Source organism: Chrysemys picta, chromosome 2 (assembly GCF_011386835.1).
Source record: "Chrysemys picta bellii isolate R12L10 chromosome 2, ASM1138683v2, whole genome shotgun sequence".
In the NCBI taxonomy this organism is placed as follows: domain Eukaryota; kingdom Metazoa; phylum Chordata; order Testudines; family Emydidae; genus Chrysemys; species Chrysemys picta.
The window spans coordinates 3,995,112-4,011,612 of record NC_088792.1 but is presented as its reverse complement, the minus strand read 5'-3'; the positions used below and the strand labels follow the sequence as shown (position 1 = coordinate 4,011,612).

Here is a 16,501-nt window from a genome sequence, read left to right as displayed (position 1 = left end):
TTGGGCCTACCTCACTACTGGCTCCATAATTCATTTGGGCTGTACGGTCCAGAAGAAAAAAGCTAGCTGTACTTTGTGAATATATTAATTCTGTCCCTTTAATTTCCCCTACTGCTCTAATCATCTCTGGCAGCAGCCCCCACTGCCAATGGCAGCACATGGTTTGCAGGTGAACCTGATACACCGTTAAAGGACAGAAGGGACTAGCAGATCTAGTCTGACCCTGTATATTACAGACCACCTGCATACAGGTGAAGAGCACCAATTCCTGTTGATACAGGGCAGGGGAAATGTAAAGCACTAAAGGGGTATTATGGCACCACCCTCTGTTATGGAGCTTTCAGACTCTTTTGTAAATGATCTACACGCTCTTTAAAAAGTGTATTTCTGTTCTGAAAAGCAACTCCCAGCTTGGCATTGTAGGGGCTTGTTTACTGTCATTCAATTGTTTCTTTGTAGCATGAGCACATTTAATAAGTAACAATTGTTTTTCCCAGCCCTGCAATCTCAGACTGGGTTCATCTGAATCAGGTTAGGGTCTGTCTTCTACATCCCCAAATTAAGCCCTCAACAGCCATGACACCTCCTTGCTTTCAGGGGGTTTACACAGATGTAACTGCTTAGGATGTAGTAAACAATTCTGTCAACGAGCACATGAAGGAACAGATTCCAGCTCATTCTCTCAGCTGTGTTGGCTCCGCTCTGCAGACTTAAATGGGATGAGCAGAAGAAAAACTTGTTTTTGTTAATGAAGTCGGGAGCTAAGGCTCTCGATACACACAGGAGCAGATCTGTTGAGTAAGTTGCTATTTTCAATTTCGCTTTTCAGGGTAGAATTACACCTTCCACGGTTCTTGCTGAACCAGTTTAACCACACAGCCTGAGAAATGGTACAAGAAGTTCCGCTGAAAAATCATTTCTAATTCCCTTAAAAGGCCTCTCCCCACTGGCAAGCTAAAGTGCATTTACACTTTTTCAGCTAGAACTAGGTTTTAAACTGTGCCACAGTGGTTTAAACATTGTTTAAAACTACAGGCCTTATGCAAGGTTGAAACGTTTCGTTGTACGGCAGTAGCACCTAGGAGATGCAGGCATGGAGCAGGACTCCATTGTACTAGATGGGGTACAGACAGAGTCAAAGGAGTCCCTGCCCCAAAGAGCTTCCAATGCAAGTGAGCATGTTTTTTCTCTTCCATTTTGCAGCTTGGCATTTACTGACCCCCAGGAACTCCTTTGACTAGCTGCAGCGCGCACAAGATGGGAAGAAAGGGGAGGTGATGACAAGAAAGTGGCTGCTAGGAAGAGGATTTTAGCTGCAGGAGAGTCCATCCATCTTGGGACGACGCTCATGCTTCAGATGACCTCCTGTGCTACATCAGATTGACAAAACCTCTGCTACAACATGTTAAAACACAGCAGACAGGATAAATCCGGTAGTACCATTTATTGGTCCATAAAAGTTAACACACAAGCTTTCACGCCAAAGATGTTAAAATTATTCAGGTGCTGGCAGTTTATACAAAAGCAGAGACTTTACATAAAAGGTTGTATGGATGTGTTCACAGTGATTTAAATTAACACAATGGCATTGACTATATCTCAAAGGATGATTACACCCTAGGCTGCTGAAAGGTATTCTCTGCATCCTCATCTATTTTCTAGAGCAGACCGAGAATAGCAGTAAACAGGAATGGATGTATTGTACTTGATCGTGTGAGTTGAAGTTTAGAAAAAGGGGAAAACCTGTTGCCATCGTGCCTACCGGTGGAACATAGCGCCTGTAACTGCAGAGTGAATGGCCAGTTACCCATGAGAAGTTGTTCCTTTTCACTCAAACTACCAATAATAGACCAAATGCGGAGAGGACTGGACAGTGCTCAGAAGCTCTTAAGCCTCAGGTCAATATTCTCCTGCATCCGGCATATACTATAATCTTTACAAAGATGTTTTTGACCTGAATGCACTGCAGTAACTTCAAGTTAAGTCCACAGGGGCATGCACTTCTCTGCTGCGAACACTTATTAGCAGCCAGCTGCAATTAATGTAAATTAAAAAAAAAAAAAAGTTTTCAGTGTCTCCCCTCACAAATTTTTGTTCTTGAAGGCCTAGCTCGTAAGCATGGTGGAAGATATCTTATTTTTGCAGAGATTTTTTTCCCCAGGAATTTGGTTCTTTACAGGATAACTAGGAAGCCTAAAAATAGCAACAAAGCAAAAATCAGAACACCCCCCAAAAACAAGCCCCAACTACTATACTAAATGTCGCAATTGCAGGGTCTTTTTGGTCCTTGTGCTGAGTTTTCTATATTTTAGCACGCTGGCAGCCTGCCACAAAGCCCACTGAAGCCAATGGAAAAAACTCATGGGCTTCAAGGGAAACTGGATCAAGGCCTTGGTGCATATACAGTCAAATTTAGGCCCCAAATCCTGCAACTTCCTGCATGGGGGCAGTTGTGTCCACACACAGCCTCACTGTCTTCAGCATGGCTTGATGCAGGTGTAGCAGTCTGTGCAGTCTCAAGAAGTTAAGTGATCAAAGCCTTAATTTGGTGCTAACACTTTGCACATGTGACTAAGCCATGTAATAAAGAGCTATACAGAAGCATACACCCACATCATCCCCTGTCCATCAATGTTTAAACCATGGAGAACAAAGTGCCTCAGAAGAATTACATTCCCTACCAGCCAAAGAAAAATGTTCTCCCTGGAATCGGTGTACAAACAGTGCCATTTACAGGCTGTAGGACCACTAATATTCCGGCATGGAGATGTTTTTGTTAATGGAGTGATCACAGTACTACAACATTATTTCAGTGGCATTGGGGGGGGGAGGGGGGGGAATCTTTAAAACAGAAGTTCTTTGATCATTTTTTATGTAGGTTTCCTGTTTCCCATATGTACAGAAATCCCACTTTTGTTTCCAGTCATTAGACTTTTAAATACTGAGGAATTGCAAAAATCTTGTCTTTTTTGAGAGAAAGAAAACCCCACACTTAATAAATTCAGGAAGTAATAAATGCTTGGTTTATAAATAGTGGTCTTACACTTAATATCAGCAGTGTTATGCATGCAAACAACACTTGACTATCTTATAAAAAATACATTAACTCTGCTGCATTCTTTTTTAAATCTGTGAATTCTCAGAAGTGACCACTCAAGTTTTCCAAGACATGGTTCATATTGATGAGGCTCTTTTGGAAAGCGTTTAATCTGTAAAACATTGCAGGATCCTAATGGTATTTAAAAACAAGTGGATTATTATTATTATTTTTTAAAAAAAAGTTCTCACCTGGGTCACGTCTAATCTCTTGTTCCTGTTTTCCCTAAAATAAAGTCCAAGAACTAAAGAAAAGCATTGACTGCTCAAATTAAAGATTCAAGAAATTTGTATACACTTTGTGTGTATAACAGATTGACATGCACAGCAAGGTAAGCTTTAACCGGGAAGATCTTCAAACAGGAGTTAGACCAACACGAAGGTACAAATCATCTCAATAATGAGTTTGACAGACACAGAGCCAAGGTTCATGCCTTCCCTTCCCCTTTGTAGAGTTCATGTGAGCACATGGAGGATCCTTTCTTCTCGAGGGCTCCTGGATTTAGAAGCTCATGAGTGTGCTCCTCTAAGAGAGGGAAGTTTGAATGTCTGCTTTTACTTACCTTTATAATGCGATAACATCCTCTTCCAATTTGCTGGAGCTGATGTACTTTTATTAGGCAACTGACTATTTACAATCATGCTACCATGTATTTTCTATTTTAACATCAAGGAGCCCAGTTTCTATTTCCTGCAAAAGGCCCTGGGAAATTTCCGGCGGCCCCTGCTCTGCACTATGAATTCTCAGGTGATCTTTGAGCGACTGTTTATACCTAAAGCTCTTGCCACACTCAGCGCACTGGTAGGGCCGCTCCCCGGTGTGGATCCGCTGATGTTTCAGAAGATGATGCTTCCGAATGAAGCTTTTCCCGCACACCGTACATTGGTAGGGTCTCTCTCCCGTGTGCAGTCGCTGGTGGTTCAGAAGATGCTCCTTCCGCATGAAGCCTTTCCCACAGTCTGTGCATTTATAGGGTCGCTCCCCCGTGTGAATCATCTGGTGCCTGATGAGTCCTGAGTGACAATTGAAGTTTAAGCCGCATTCAGTGCATTCATAAGGCCTTTCCTTGGCGTGGTTTCTCTGGTGAATTATAAGGCTTATCTTCAAACTGAAGCTCTTCCCGCACTCGGCACAAGTGTGCGGCCTCTCGCCTGTATGGATTCGATAGTGGTTTGTTAATTTGGATTGCTCGGTGAAGCCCTTCCCGCACTCTGTGCACATGTAGGGCCGCTCTCCCGTGTGGACTCTGTAGTGGTAGGTGAGCCTGGACTGGTGGATGAAGCTCTTCCCGCACTGTGAACACACATAAAGCCTCTCACCTGTGTGGAGCCGGAAGTGGTTGTTCAGGTTGGATTGCTGGGCAAACTTTTTCCCACACTCGGAGCAGGAATAGGGTTTCTCGGCTGTGTGGGTTCTCTGATGTGATATGAAGATGTCTTTCCGGCTGAAGCACTTCCCACACTCACTGCACAAATATGGTCTCTCTCCCAGTTGGCTTCCCTGTTGGGCGGTGACGTTTGGAAACTGACCAAACTCTGTTTCACCTTGAGTGGATTCCCCCAGATTGTTTGCTGTAGGGGTTGTGTTTGAGATGAGCTGCATGTTTGAGTTGGGCTGATTTTCGCAGCTGGCTACCTGGAAAACGCATGCTTCTGATCTTCCTGATAAGGTCACAGGCAGTTCCTGGTTCACAGGACCTCTCTCCTCAGGACGGTCCTCATGTTTGACCAAGATCCTATCATCTGCTAGAAAGGGGGGTGGGGGCGAGAAGAGGGGAAAGATAATCCTTACATTACTTATGCATCAATTTCGAATAAAGAAACCCCTCAAGATTTGGAGGTTTCTAATTCATAATGGAATCCCATGAAGTCAGATTTCTTTTCTGCACGTGCTACAAAAATGCTAGGAATGGTCTGTTGAGACAGTGCCAGGTAAGAAAGACTTTACTCTCAGTCTGTAGGTACTAGGGGAAGGGAGGGCAAACTACGGCCTGTCGGGGCTTTCAACCCGGCCTGTGGGATTGCCAGCCCTGTGGTGCAGCAGGGCTAAGGCAGGCTCCCTGCCTGCCCTGGCCCCGCGCCGCTCCCGGAAGCGGCCGGCACCATTTCCCTGTGGTCCCTGGGGAATGGGGTGGGTGGGTGTTAGAGGGCTCCATGCACTGCCCTTGCCTGCAGGCACCGCCCCCCCACAACCCCCATTGGCCTGGAATGGGGAACTGCGGCCAATGGGAGCTTCGGGGATGGTACTCACAGACAGGGCAGTGCGAGGCAGAGCCACTGACCCCCACCCCCAGGAACCACTACCGGACATGCTGGCCACTTCTGGGAGCAGCACGGGGACAAGGTAGGCAGGGAGCCTGCCTTAGCCCCACTGCATGCCACTGCCACCCCACAGCCACTCGAGGTAAGCGGCGCCGGGCCGGAGCCTACACCCCAACCCCCTGCCCTGAGCCCCCTAACCTCTTGTCTTGAGCCCCCTGCCACACTCCAACCCACTGCCCTGATTCCCCCCCCACAGTCCACACCTCCTCTTACACCGGAGCCCCCTCCCACATTCTGCACCGCCTGCTGCACCCCAACCCCTTACCCTGAGTCCCCTCCTGCACCCCAACCCCTTGCCCTGAGTCCCTTCCTGCACACCACACCCCCTCCCACATCCTGCACCACAACCCCTTGCCCTGAGCCCCCTAACCTCCTGCACCCCAGCCTCCTGCCCTGAGCCCTCACCCGCTGCCCTGAGCCTTCTCCCACTCTGTACCCCCTCCTGCACACCGCATCCCCTCCCACACCCCAGCCCCCTGCCCCAGCCCTACATTCATGGCCCTGCATACAATTTCCCCACCCAGATGTAGTCCTCGGGCCAAAAAGTTTGCCCACCCCTGTACTAGGAAGTGACCCATATCCCGCTATTTAGAGAGAGTTCTCCATTGGGCTAGCTCCTCACCCCAAACTGGCCTCTAGACTGACTAGTCAAAAATGGAGCTCTAAGAATCATTCTTGCCATGTCCCATCATTTTTCACCAAAATTACAACACAGCTGGCCGTAAACCTTATCTATTGCATGATCATACAGCAGGTGTGGGACAGAAGCGGAGTGAAAATCTTCCACTTTTTCCCTAGTGCATTACACCAAGAAGAAATTTTGAGCTGAGTTTCACTTCTAAGAAAAGTCTAAATCCAAAGCTTTGGAACTAAGGACCTACAATACATGCATCTAGATCTGCATTCAGTCACACCAAGATAAAAGGGGACTCTCGCTCTGATTTCCTAGTGCTTTTCAAAATACAAGATCATTCCCTGTGATGTTTCCAAAGAGAAATTGTGGACATCTACCCAGAAATCAGAGTCACAGAAGAGCCGTGTGCTGTATGGAACCAGCCTTCTACGTACACGTGCTTAGAGTTTTAAGCCCCAATCTTGCAAGATGTTCTGCACAGATGGAGAACTGTGCAGAGCTCAGGGCAGGATCAGGGCTTATCTGTTTACAGAAAGTTTTATATATAGGAATAAAAACCTGTTATGGAGCGGAGTGAAGCTTTCACTGTTATGGAGAGAGGAAAAAACAACATTCCCAACTGTATAAGAATTAATAGGCTTACAAGGGATTTACGAGTGCTGTCAAAAAATCGTTTAAGTCTTAATATTCATTTTATCTGGCCAAGTGGTATAAGGTGGTATTTACTGTGTGGAGCATGGATGAACACTGAATGAGCAACTACTGGTTCTTTTATCAATAAAACACCTTTAAAATTAAAAAAAAAAAAAAAACACCTGAATGTTACAGGCCCCTCAAGCCCAACACTGGAGGAAATCAGTCACATTGCAGTCTGCCTCCTTCTGGTTCTCTACACCATACTCTGCCTTTTGGGCCATTCTTGCTAACAAAGAAACTGAAGACCAAGACCAGTTCTGTGTAGATCAGTCACCAGAGATGGGCCCTCTTTCCAGGAGGAGAGGAAAAATGATTCATATCCCCACTCTCTCTACGCTTGGGCAACTAGGGTCCCTAGCCCACACAGCTGCTGAAAACTTTCCCCTCAAGTGGATTCTCCATCTGCACCTCACAGGAAGTCTAACAGCTACCCCTTCACCTCCGACTCATTAGCAAAGCCCTGCCTCTGTCTTTCCATTGGAGCTGCATCCATGGTGAATGTCCTCCCTCCAGGCTGGCACTCTAAACCCCAAATGTACAGAGAGATGGCTCTGCCTGGGCCTCCCAACAAATCCAGGGGACTAGCCGCCTCAGGAAAGTAACTCTCAGGCAATTTACTCACTGTTCCTCAGTTATTTCACTCCTGTACTCACTGGTGCAGGTACTTCTATGCGTTTCTCGTTCCTTAGCATTCGCTTGAGCCCGTATGCTCTGCTCCTCTTCTTGTTTAATCCATGACATAATGTCCGTGGTAGAAATGGGAGATTCTGTTCAGAGGAAAGAGGGTGACATCACAGCTTATCTATAATCCACTGAACATGTTATTCAGTATTTGAGAGCTGAACTGAAACCAACACAATGGACCAAGTATCCGGTTGGAGCAAATTGGCATGACTCCACTGACTTCAATGGAGAGTTGCATTAGCATATACCACTGGTGAATTTGACTATTTCTTTGCTGGAAGAGATGCACATTCTGATGGAGTGCACACCTTAAAATGGAAATTAAAAAATATGGGGTGAACAGGTCAGATGATCCAAATTCTCTGAAGAGCCAGAACAAGGAGAGACTGGTGCAAGAGCAGGATAATCAGAACCTGCGCACAGAAATTTAAGCTGTGACTAGATGAGCAGGATTCGCAACATTAACTGCAATCAGTGTGTCAAGGAGATTTTTTGTATTACCTGTGCTGGGACCGGCAGAGACCGAAGTACCTGGGGCAGGTGGAAAGTCGTGAATGACATCTGCAAAGAAGATAAGAAAACTGTCAATTAAAACGTATCAAGCTCATGTGGTTTTTCCTCATATATTTCTATTCTTTGGTGGAATTCCCTGCTTTTAACTGCACTCACTTTTCCATTTCAGTCTATTACTCACCTGTGGTAGACTCTGTAGGGATCTCTCTCACTTCCAAGTCCTGCGGCTCCCCAGCACATAGCTCTTCCTCTTGTTCAATCCGCGATAAAATATCAGGCCTGGAAATGGCATGATCTGTTCAGGGGAAAGAGGTATTGAGGATATAGTAAGTACTGATTTTAGTTTTAAAGGTTCTCCTGGTTTTAAGCCAACCTCCTTGCCTCTCTGGAAGAGACGGGTAATCTGCCCAGATGTAAGAAACGGTGAACGAAGATCATGCAGAAGAGCAAATGTCTGCTGGAAAATGGGAGCTCCTTGCAGGATGGGGGTGGGTTCCCTCACACAACCGCAAAATGCAGAATGCCTGGCTTTCCTGTGCTGCTGGAGAATAAAGGCAACCTCTAGGTTATCAAGGAAGCGGTAGGTCTCTAAGGGCTGGTCCCCACTTAGTCCGGACTTCGGACTAAGGTACGCAAATTCAGCTACGTTAATAACGTAGCTGAATTCGAAGTACCTTAGTCCGGACTTACCGCGGTCCAGACGCGGCCGGAAGTCTCCCCCCGTCGACGCCGCGTACTCCTCTCGGCGAGCTGGAGTACCGGCGCCGACTGTGAGCACTTCCGGGATCGATCCGGGATCGATTTATCGCGTCTTAACCAGACGCGATAAACCGATCCCAGAACATCGATGGCATGCCGCCGGACCAGCCGGTAAGTGAAGACTAGGCCTAAATGTGTTGGGCACTTCTCCAAAGCTCATCATCGTATCCTGAGAGAAAAAGCTGCCGCCATTCATGGGCAGCTGTCAGTCGGCACAGCAAGCTATGCAGACATGTCAAGGATACCGTGAGGCTGGCAGTATCAAAGGTATCTGATCTAAAAGAATCAGTCTAGACACGTGGATCTTCATTCCTTGCCAGGAAGAGATCACTGACTAAGGAGCCAGTCTAAAACAAAGTTGCCTGTGCTCAGACTTCCTTGGCTCCTCCAGAGTTGCCTTGCTATAATCCTCATCATCGAAAGGGGGATTCAAGACAAGTCAATAATCAGAAAGACAGTCTGTACCAAGGGGCGGTTTCCAGAGCAAGGACCTAGTAATCACTTCCTCATGACTTGCTGGCACGCTCAGGTTTGCATAAATTAACAGCACCTCAATCCTCACCAATATCAGGTGGCTCAGGGTTCTGTGTGAACCTTTTGCAAAGTCCTAATTTTTAAAATGTGTGTTTCTAGTATAACATGGGCAGAAGCCCTGAGACAGCCATTAATGCAGAAGATCTTGCAACACCTTCACACAACGAATAGGTCAGGTTTCTGGACATGGCCTGAGCTTACACAAACACAATTAACTCAGTACCAGAAAACTCAGAAGGTGGAGGGATCAGGAACCCTGTTTGCATTTTGAAATCTCTCTAAATTGGGAAGATTTGTGGAGCTGGTCTATCACACCAGGTCTGAGATAGGTGCTGATCCACCAGAAATCAGAGGAAGTTGAGAACAGCCATGAGATAGAAGAAATTAATCAAGTCAGATTGCAAAGCCTCCAATAAGTGTAAACTGCTCTTTACCTAGTGAGATCAAAGACTCATAGTTGCCCTTCATCACATTCTTGTAAAGCTCTTTCTGCCACTCTTCCAAATTCTCCCACTTCTCCCGGGGAATTTGGATTGAGACATCATCAAACGCCATTGGGACCTGAAATCACAAGTGTCACACACTCAGCACCTTCTGCTGCTATCGCCTCCTGACACCACCTATCCTTTCACCTTGTATAACAGAAAAATGGGTTGGAAATGGCAGAAGTTTAGCTTTGGGATGAGTGCCCATTGGTCAGTATATAAGCAGGTGGGTCTCCATCCCATGTCCAGTCAACAGGTGTCCACACCAGAATAACCACCAGGAAAACTGGCACCAAATGATGGCCTTGCTAGAAGTCTCTGCGTTGAGACGGGAATGGGCTTGGAGAGTGAACTGTTGCTCACCCTCAGAGGTGGTCTCTCCAGATCAGATGGAGCATGAGCGACAATGGCACTGTGAGTTGGGAGGCAGAGGGAATGGATTAGTCACGTTTATAGGGAAAACATTTTCCATAGTATTCCCACAGAAACTTTAAAGTTAATTTGCCCTATTTAAAAAGTTAGACAAAGCATTTTAGAAGTCAGCAGCGTGTAGTTATAGCCTTTGATTTCAAGAGGATTTGTATAGATTAAGTGACTGTTTAAGGCAGAGGTGGGCAAACTATGGCCCGCGGGATTGTCCTGCCCAGCCCCTGAGCTCCCGGCCGGGCAGCGCGGCGGTGTGGCTGGCTCCGGCATGGTAAGGAGGTGAGGGGTTCCGGGGGGCAGTCAGGGGACAGGGGAATAGGGCAGAAGTTGGGGGGGGGGCACGGTCAGGGGATGGGGAACAGGGGAGGTTAGATAGGCGTAGGAGTCCCAGGGGACCTGTCAGGGGGCAGGGGTGTGGATAGGGGTCAGGGCAATCAGGGAGCGGGGGGGTTGGATGGGGGTGTGGTCCGGGGGGGCAGTTAGGGGTGGGGGGTCCCAGGGTGGTGGTGGTCAAGGGACAAGGAGCAGGGGGGGTTGGATGGGTCAGGAGTTCTGAGGGGGACAGTCAGGGGGCAGGAAGTGGGAGGGGTCAAATAGGGGGCAGGGGCCAGGCTGTTTGGGGAGGCACAGCCTTCCCTACACGGCCCTCCATACAGTTTTGAAACCCCAATGTGGCCCTCGGGCCAAAAAGTTTGCCCACCCCTGGTTTAAGGTATTATTTAAAAATGCCTTTCACTTCTGCTTGCTAACCAGCTCCCTAGTGCTGACATCGCTGCACGTCAAAAATCTACTTTGCTTTCTCCAGTACTGAAGAACACTGCATGCACTATACCAGTGGTTCTCAAACTTTTGTACTGGTGACCCCTTTCACATAGCAAGCGAATGCGACCCCCCAATACATTAAAACACTTTTTTATATAATTTAACAACATTATAAATGCTGGATGAAAAATAGGGTTTGGGGTGGAGGCTGACAGCTCGCGACCCCCCATGTAATAACCTCGCGACCCCCTGAGGGGTCCCAACCCCCAGTTTGAGAACTCCTGCACTATACAAACATTTGTCTTTTGAGTATTTATACCACACATCACCCTGGAATCCAAGCCCCTCTCAGTAAGATTACTTCACTATGCATCTATTCTGATCGCCCAGAAACCCTGTACAGAACACATTACTCGTAAGTAGGCTATTTAACATTGATCACTCAGGTTCTGACGTGCTGGAGAGGCTATGGACCAAGAGGTGACTAACTGCACATGGTAATTTTGCCCTATTTTTAATAATAGTTGTAGAATCAAGTATTATTCCACCGTTCGCAGATACTGTACTGGAACACGGTACAGCTCAAACACCATGCTTATTAGGAGTTTGTGGAAAGACAACTGGTAAAAGCTGTAGACTGGAAGCCATCCCAAACATAGTGTGGGACTTTGGGCCAGATCCTGCTTTTACTTGCAGCAGAATCTGAAGTAGTCAGTGAAGTCAATAGAAACCGGCCCTGTAGAAAGTGACATGCCTCTAAAGAAAGCAACATGAACATTACCTTTTATAAACAATATAGAAACTATTTATAATAAAAGTAAAATAAGAACATAAGAATGGCCCTAGTGGGTCAGACCAAAGGTCCATCCAGCCCAGTATCCTGTCTTCCGACAGTGGCCAATGCCAGGTGCCCCAGAGGGAATGAACAGAACAGGGAATCATCAAGTGATCCATATAAAAACAGATTGAATAGATTTCCTCCCCATTGAAATATTTATTTTAAAACAAATGAATGGCCATGGATCATTATGACTAATAGCACATTGTATTCATTGTCATCCATCCTTTGCTTGGTTAATAGACCTATTTCAGCAAAATATATATTTTTTTAAGCTTAATAGAAAATGTTTAGATGGTCCCGACCCAGAAAGTCAGATCTATAGCTTGCATTTCTTAAAGTTTGAGAGCCTTCCAGTAGGAGATTCTGGGTTAGTTCTCTCTTTTTAAAAATAAGTAAATAAAATTAAATAAAAAACCTTATAGTTTTAAGCCATGCACTTATCCTGGAAAGCAGTATTACTCAGCTGGTCGAAGGTATTTTGAAAAAGGCATCTAAAATTTGCAAGCATCCAATATCCCACTCAAAAAGCTTTGTTAAAAGAAGGTTAAGTTTGCAAGTGTAGCCTATGAAATGAAAGAGAGCTTTGAAACCAACAGCTCTCTGGGCAGCACCATCTGCTACCAGAGCAATAGAAATGCTCTCGTAGCAGTAGGGGCAACATGCCTTTAATGGCCAGCAGGTGGTCACAAGCCACGCATGGAGGAGACACAGGAGCAACTGGTGAGATGAGGAAGGCGGAGGGGGCAGAGCCCTCCCCTTTCTGCACACAGGGTGGTAGGCCAAATCAAATGATCCGGCAGGCTTCATGTGCCCCCAGCCCGGGCTGCCAGTTGCCCATTATGGTCCAGTGGTCAAGGCCCCCCAAAACAGAGGCCCTGTGTGAGTATGCATTGGTTAATCTGGGTCTGGCTACCCACCAGGAGTTTTCAAATAGGCTGTTAAAATGGAGTTTTTGTTTGTGCAAATCCATCCCGAATGCTAATTATTGGGGGCGGAGGCATGTCGCATTAACAGAGATGAACCCACAGGGGGTCACGGCATGATCAAGTCTGGGATTAACACCGCACTAGATAGTGCCCAACTTTTATTGTGTCGGGCAGGGGTCCAGGGGCCCATGGAAAAAAATAAAATGTAATCATGCATACCTAGGGACATTACTGTAATGCATATGGACCAAGAAACAGAGTTAAGTTTAGGGGAACAACGGATTTTGGCATTTCCAGACTTAAGTGTTTCACTTTGGAAACATAATATTATTTTAACAGAGGAATTTTTATATGAAATGTCTTGGTTGTTGTTTTTTAAAATGAGATTTCTTCCTTTTATTGCTATTGAACGGTTTCCTGGACTGCAGCAGAACGCTCATTCTGCAGGATACACTGGAGTAGGGCAGTGCAAAATGGGTTACGTTTCATAATTGCTTTCACACATCTTGTGGATCAAGTACTTGCTTAATAAGCAACACAGCTAGCAGCCAGACAGACCGCTCCCTCCAGCCAAGGCATTTTACAGTGGTGATTTATAGGGATATAAAAACTTCGCCGATACAGTATACATTAGTTTTACACTAAAGTACCAGATGGGTTACTGTTACCTTTGGGTCTTCTCCTTTACTAGCAGGGGGAATTCTTAGGATCCAGAAGTTCCTGTTCTTCAGCAGGTTCTCCATGTTCTCCAGTCTTCTCTGCAGCAGTCCATACTCCTGGATCAGAGTTCCCAGCACAGCCCACTTACTTTCTAATTGGTTACCAAACTCTACCACTGTTTTCTCGCAATCCACAAATTTCTTCTCAGCTGCCCCTGATCTCCGCTCCAAATTCAGCAATCGCATAGCATGAGACTCCACTTTCCTCTCCACAGCTTGAACAGCAGCTACCACAGTCCACAAGGAAATAGCTGCAGTCTGCAGCTGGGTTTCTTTCACAAAACTTACATCTGGGATAAGGGGAGCTTGTACCTCTGTGTCCCACTCCGATGCCTGTTTGCAAGGACAAAAATTAAAGAGAGCTGGGTTCATGTTCCCATCTAGCAAAGAGAAACAAACATAAAAGTAGATCTTCTACAAAGAGAAACAACATAAAAATAGATCATGTGCTACAGGCTGCTCAAACCTTCTTGCGATTAGATCTTTGTTTTTAATAGGGTCAAATTTAGAGTTGTGCAAAACAGTCCCAACAAAACCAATATGTGATCTAGGGGACTGGTAGTCAGGAGACCTGGGTTCTATTCCCACCTCTGCCACTGATCTGCGTTGTAATACGTAACGTGTAATTTGTGCCTGCTTCTTGTCTACATGGTAAGCTCTTCGGAGCAACGACTGTCTTTTACTATGGGTTTGTACACGCTGAGCACATTGAAGCTCTGATCTTGGTTGGGGCCTTTGGGCATTATTGTAATAAAACAAACACCACCACACCAACCCACCTGTGCTGGGATTATTATGAAGTGAAAACTCAGATGATGTGCACCACTAAGGTTTATAAGCCTTGCTAACACACTGGGGACAGTTTGCAACCGAGCCAAGCAAAACTCTGGTTGCTACAGAGATTTGATTTGAGGCTTTGGGTTTGTTTGAACCTCAAAACAAGATTTGGGATGGGAATGTCATATGGGGTAATGTGAAAGAAAATCTTCACACAAACCCTATTAAGGCAAACTTCTGAGCACTCAGCAATTCTAGTCTGGATAGAATAGTTAAAAGGTCTGTTAACATTTTCACTAGAAGTAACGTTTAGAGGTTTATAATACATTGGTCTGGGACTTGACCCCCTGGTTACATCAACAGAGCTGCTGCTGATTTTCTAAATCCATTACAGCAATCCTGCTATTTTCTTTCTTTAGAATATTCCGGCCTGACCAAGGCTTGTCTGCCAAGCTGCAAGACATACTTCATTCAACCCCCTCGTTAAGACTCACTTCTTCCACGATGCCCACAAAAAGCAACAACTCCAACGAGAAACTGCTGAGCTAGAATTGATATGCAAACTAGACACAATCAACTCCGGTTTGAATAAGGACTGGGAATGGCTGAGCCATTACAAACATTGAATCTATCTCCCCTTGTAAGTATTCTCACACTTGTTATCTAACTGTCTGTACTGGGCTAGCTTGATTATCACTTCAAAAGTTTTTTTCTCTTAATTAATTGGCCTCTCAGAGGTGGTAAGACAACTCCCACCTGTTTATGCTCTCTGTATGTGTGTATATATATCTCCTCAATATATGTTCCATTCTATATGCATCCGAAGAAGTGGGCTGTAGTCCACGAAAGCTTATGCTCTAATAAATTTGTTAGTCTCTAAGGTGCCACAAGTCCTCCTGTTCTTCTTTTCACAAAAAGCAACTCAACCATAGTAATACATTTTATGAACAAATAAAAACTGAACTACCAGAATATGCGTATATCCAATACCCAAATCCTGCAGGCTGCCCTGTGTAGGCAGAACGCTGTGCAGTGCCCCACTGAAGTCAACAGGACTGGGGGTGAACGCAGAAGGCCCATCCCCAAGGAATATTATGCGGGATCAGGGCCTAGTTGGCTGACGGATAATCATACTGGTGTAAGATTATTTTTTCTTCTGAGCCCCATATCCGTTCCCTTCTCCTTGTTACACTCACTAGTCACGTCTAAAAATTAGGTCCCAAGCCTACAACTAAATCCACCCCTGCACCCCCATGGAGATGCACAGTCTGCACCAGGACTCTCGGGGTCGAAAAGCAGCAGCATCCCTTAGATTGGCATGTCAGGCCTCGGCCCAGGGCCTGTGATTTACTGCTTGCCCGGTGGAGCACGGAGCACAGCCCGGGACACTCCCTGACTAGGCGGGGTTACGTTCCTGCAGCGACAGTACCGAGCGCTTTGCCCAGAAACACCCCCGGGGCGAGTCGGGAACCGCTTCTCCCCCAAGCCCCCGGGCTCCCGCGGGGAAGGCAAGTCCCGGGCAGCATCTGGCACAACCCGGCTCAGGGTATTTGTGCCCAGCAGGGGGCCGGTCCCTGCAGCCGGGGAAGCACCAAGGCCCCGATCGCTGCTCCCAGCCGGAGCCACCCCCCAGCCCGGCCGGGCAGCCCCGCGCTCCCCGCGGCCCGGCTCCCGGGGCCCAGGCCGGGCGGGGAGAAGCTCCCGGGGCCCGAGGCTCCCCCGCCCGCCGGGCCCTTACCTGGGCAGCGGCCCGCTCGGCCATGGCCCCCCCGGGCGGGGCTTCTCCAGCGGGCCCGGCCCGGCCCGGCCGAGCTCCGCTCCCGCTCCGGGCTGGGCAGAGTCCCGGCGCCGCGCGCTAGGGGACGGGGCTGGGGCTGGGCGGCGCGGCCATGCTGGGCGGGCGAAGTGCATGCCGGGAGCCAGCTCCCGCAAAGAGAACGGGTCACGGGCGCCTCCCCGCGCGCGAACAGCGCCCCCTACTGCGGGCGGGGCGCGTGTCCCGGGTTCTACCTGGGGCGGGGCTCGGGGTCTGCGCCTGCTCCGCCCCCCACTGGGCCAACACCGGCCTGGCGGGGGCTTGCGCTTTCCCCGCTGCCCTGACACGTCTCCGGGCTGCTGCAGGCCTGAGCGCCGCTGCGCCCAGCCAGCGCCACCCGCCCCGGCCCGGCCCGCACCAGCACTGGGACGAGCTGTGCCCGCGGCCAGACTGACGGACTAGCCCCGCGGTCTGTCGCTGGGTATCAGGGACATCGGGTTGGGGGGAAGGTCGCTGCACCGCCCCGCGGAGGGAGGCCTGGCCCGGCCCAAGGAGCTCGTACACTGGCCCC

General features: G+C 47.7%; 1 protein-coding gene and 1 long non-coding RNA gene across 3 annotated transcripts; one reads left to right on the top strand and one right to left on the bottom strand.

Annotated features, from left to right (window-relative positions):
* The first annotated feature begins 11 nt into the window (after positions 1 to 11).
* Positions 12 to 2,119, top strand: LOC135981897 (uncharacterized). The gene is made up of 2 exons (XR_010599073.1): positions 12 to 798; positions 1,204 to 2,119. It is a non-coding gene; the product is annotated as an uncharacterized LOC135981897 (long non-coding RNA).
* Positions 1,430 to 16,494, bottom strand: LOC101943020 (zinc finger protein 398). 2 transcript variants are annotated; one of them, XM_065586587.1, is made up of 7 exons: positions 15,913 to 16,494; positions 13,347 to 13,730; positions 9,673 to 9,799; positions 8,127 to 8,240; positions 7,934 to 7,993; positions 7,402 to 7,515; positions 1,430 to 4,842 (listed from the first exon to the last, which is right to left on the bottom strand). In XM_065586587.1, the coding sequence occupies exons 1-7, from the start codon at positions 15,934 to 15,936 to the stop codon at positions 3,740 to 3,742; spliced, it is 1,926 nt and encodes a 641-aa protein (XP_065442659.1). In that variant the 5' UTR covers positions 15,937 to 16,494; the 3' UTR covers positions 1,430 to 3,739. The 2 variants fall into 2 exon arrangements, with proteins under 2 accessions (XP_065442659.1, XP_065442660.1); XM_065586588.1 differs by having other exon boundaries at positions 1,430 to 4,839.
* Positions 16,495 to 16,501: the final 7 nt, after the last annotated feature.